Source organism: Manis javanica, chromosome 13 (genome assembly GCF_040802235.1).
Source record: "Manis javanica isolate MJ-LG chromosome 13, MJ_LKY, whole genome shotgun sequence".
In the NCBI taxonomy this organism is placed as follows: Eukaryota; Metazoa; Chordata; class Mammalia; order Pholidota; family Manidae; genus Manis; species Manis javanica.
The window spans coordinates 84,325,649-84,329,263 of record NC_133168.1 but is presented as its reverse complement, the minus strand read 5'-3'; the positions used below and the strand labels follow the sequence as shown (position 1 = coordinate 84,329,263).

Below are 3,615 nucleotides of genomic sequence, written 5' to 3'. Positions count from 1 at the left end.
ATCTTTGTGTTGTCTAATTGCTGTGGCTATGACCTCCAGATCTGTGTTGAATAAAATTGGGGAGAGTGGGCATCCTTGTCTTGTTTCCAGTCTTAAAGGATAAGCTTTCAGCTTCTCGCTGTTAAGTATGATGTTGGCTGTGGGTTTGTCATATATGGCCTTTATTATGTTGAGGTACTTGCCCTCTCTACCCATTTTGTTGAGAGTTTTTATCATGAATGGGTGTTGAATTTTGTCAGATGTTTTTTCAGCATCTATGGAGATGATCATGTGATTTTTGTTCTTTTTATTGATATAGTGGGTGATGTTGATGGATTTTTGAGTGTTGTACCATCCTTGCGTCCCTGGGATGAATCCCACTTGATCATGATGGATGATCCTCTTGATATATATATTTTTTTTAAGAAAAACTTTTCATGGCATTGCATTTATTATATTATAGACTTTCCTTGTCTCATGCTTACTGATTAAAAGACAGTGCCTACTAGCAGAATTAGTATGAGATAACTTTAAAAATAAGAAATGTAAAATATAAAAACTCATAAACATGCATTTCTTACAAATAAGTTATTCTATGGAATTCTGTATATGTAAAAGTTATATATAATAATGTCTTTTTTATCAGATCAAAATGATAATATTACATGTTTTGAATCTCAGGCAGTCAGCAATGCATGTAAATTTTCTTTTCCATTTTCCTGTCCATTGAAGATAATTACTTGTGATAATGTGGATTCACTGTTTTCCAGGCTACACTTTGGATTCACTCTCACTTCCAAGTTGCTCATCGCTTGTGTCCTCCTCCTCAGTTCTCCGATTTTTCCATTCGCAATAAACTTTCAGCAGGATAAAAGTCAATACACCAAGAAACGGAATGAGTAAGAAGGACAGATTAGGTAAGTTGTCAGTACTTCCACCAGGCCATGCATCTTGAGCATGTTGGCAGTTTGGAGGTAAATATGTGGGGTTACAGTGACAGTGTTTTTTATTATTGCATACACCATGAGAATTACATTTTTCTGCAGTATAGTCATAGCCCAGGAATCCAACATCTACACATTCCTTATTCCTGCAAGCCTTATTTGAATCACAAACAGTTCCATCTCTCACCCACATTTTTGTGCTGTCTTTATCATTACATGGAAACTCCAAGGCGACACAGCGATGTCCACTCACGTTGATATAAGTAACAGAGGCATTTGGAATATTAATTATAGGCTCGATTGTATATTCACATATTAATTTTCCACACTTCAGATCCTTAGGTTTACACTTAGTGTATTCTGAAGCGCTTGAGCCACAGTCCCCAGCTTCATCAGTTTCAGTGTTAATTTGATTATAGCACTCTGGAGGACCAAAAGTTGAACCTTCACCAAATGTATCCTGGCATTGTGTTGTGCTGCTGACACAGAGCCACTGATCCTCTCCACACGGATGGCCATCCTGGACAAAAAGGTTTGCTGGACATGATGCAGAGGATCCGTTGTAGTATTCAGGGAGATCACCTTCACCAGAGGCAGACCTACATTCTTTTCCTTTCTGTGCGTGCTGACAGCCTGTACAGCATGGTCCTGAGGCGCAGACTGAACCGACTGTCAGTGTACACGTCTTGGAATTACAGCACGAGGCTGGCAAAGAAGCACACTCCTCCTCACTCCCACAGTCACATTGCTCTCATTGTTCTACCTCCCTGGTGCCACAGACGGCAGCTTTGTATGGTGGATCTGAGCGTGGCTGATTTCGAAGACACTGGGCACTTGGCTTTGAAATAAAATCTGCAAAATCCTCCATGCTGCAGTTACTAAAGCTCTTCACACCAGTGGAATGAATCGCTTCTGGGTTCATTATGCAGATAGCTCCTGAGCACTGGCATTTGTTAATGTCATCATAAGCTATTCCCATACCGACTCTCAGCAGTTGAGCCATAATAACTGCAAGTGATTCCAGATTTAAGCTTCCGGGATACAGAGCAACACCTCCTCCATACTGATTGTCACACCTCTTCCCTTGAAAGGTTGTACCAACACACTGTGATTTTTCTCTGTAAACAAGTAAAAATGCTACATTGTGTGAACGCAAAACAAGATATGATCTTTTCCATTTTAAAATCTGTGTAATAAGTCATTAGCATCTCTGGTTACTGTAATCATACTTACATTTCTCCAAAGCTCCAATGAAGATAGAATTATTCTAATCTTAAATGAAGAAAAAATAGCATTAGTCAATCTCATCAACTGGAAGATTTTTTGAATAACAACACCTGCATCAGACCCATATGAGTACACATATTATTTTTGACTACAACATGCATTTCTAAATACTGAGTTAACTCTGTAAAAGGCTCTATGCTTTGTATATAGGGCACTTCTCTTGACTCAGCATCCTTCTCTGTATATAAAGAAATGCCTGCACTCTTAGGTTTAACTTGATAAATTATGTGTTCAAAACCAGTTGAAGGCTCCAAGGGCTCAATTCTATAACTTGTATTTTCAAACTGTATTAAGCCCGAGTCCAGCACATGTGCTAATGGTCACCACAGACTTTGGATAACCTTTAGTATACCCTTGGTAGTGGCAAAAACGCTTTGCATTAGGTTCACAGTATATGTTCTCCCTTCAATTACAATGTTGTAGGACACATGTGATACAAATCCTTCACTATACAGTGACCGTATCTTCTCTGGAATTGTAATTTGCTCACGTAGTCTTTCAGAATCGACGCCTTCCTGGAGCCCACTGAGCCCAGTGAGCAGCAGCGGAACGCAGAGCATGGCTGGACGTCCAGGATGCTAGCCTGAATAACGGCAGCTGGCTTGGATGGCGGGCAGTTGGGAGTGCGAGAATTCCTTGATGTATTTTTGAATTCGGTTTGCTAATATTTTGTTGAGTATTTTTGCATCTATGTTCATCAGGGATATTGGTCTTTAGTTGTCTTCTTTTGTGGTGTCTTTGCCTGGTTTTGGTATTAGAGTGATGCTGGCTTCATAGAATGAGTTTGGAAGTATTCCCTCCTCTTCTATTTTTTGGAAAACTTTAAGGAGAATAGGTATTATGTCTTCTCTAAATGTCTGATAAAATTCAGCGGTAAAGCCATCTGGTCCAGGAGTTTTGTTCTTGCATAGTTTTTTGATTACCAGTTCAATTTCTTTGCTGGTAATTGGTCTGTTCAGATTTTCTATTGCTTCCTGGGTCAGTCTTGGAAAGTTGTATTTTTCTAGAAAGTTGTCCATTTCTTCTAGGTTGTTCAGTTTGTTGGCATATAATTTTTCAAAGTATTCTGTAATAATTATTTGTATTTCTCTGGTATCCATAGTGATTTTTCCTTTCTCTTCTCTGATTCTGTTTTTATGTGTAGATTCTCTTTTTCTCTTAATAAGTCTGGCTAGGGGTTTATCTATTTTGTTTATTTTCTCAAAGAATCAGCTCTTGGTTTCATTAATTTTTTTCTATTGTTTTATTCTTCTCAATTTTATTTATTTCTTCTCTGATCTTTATTATGTCCCTCCTTCTACTGTGGGCCTCATTTGTTCTTCATTTTCCAGTTTCAGTATTTGTGAATTTAGACTGTTCATTTGGGATTGTTTTTCCTTCTTTAAATAGTCCTGGATTGCTATAT

The 3,615-nt window shown here is 38.3% G+C and overlaps 1 protein-coding gene across 1 annotated transcript; it reads right to left on the bottom strand.

The window, feature by feature from the left end:
• Window positions 1–750: 750 nt before the first annotated feature.
• LOC108383465 (disintegrin and metalloproteinase domain-containing protein 2) lies at window positions 751–2,770 on the bottom strand. The gene is given in 5 exon segments (XM_037022988.2): window positions 751–2,105; window positions 2,108–2,269; window positions 2,272–2,507; window positions 2,509–2,584; window positions 2,587–2,770. Coding segments are annotated over 5 exon segments (2,013 nt in total).
• Window positions 2,771–3,615: the final 845 nt, after the last annotated feature.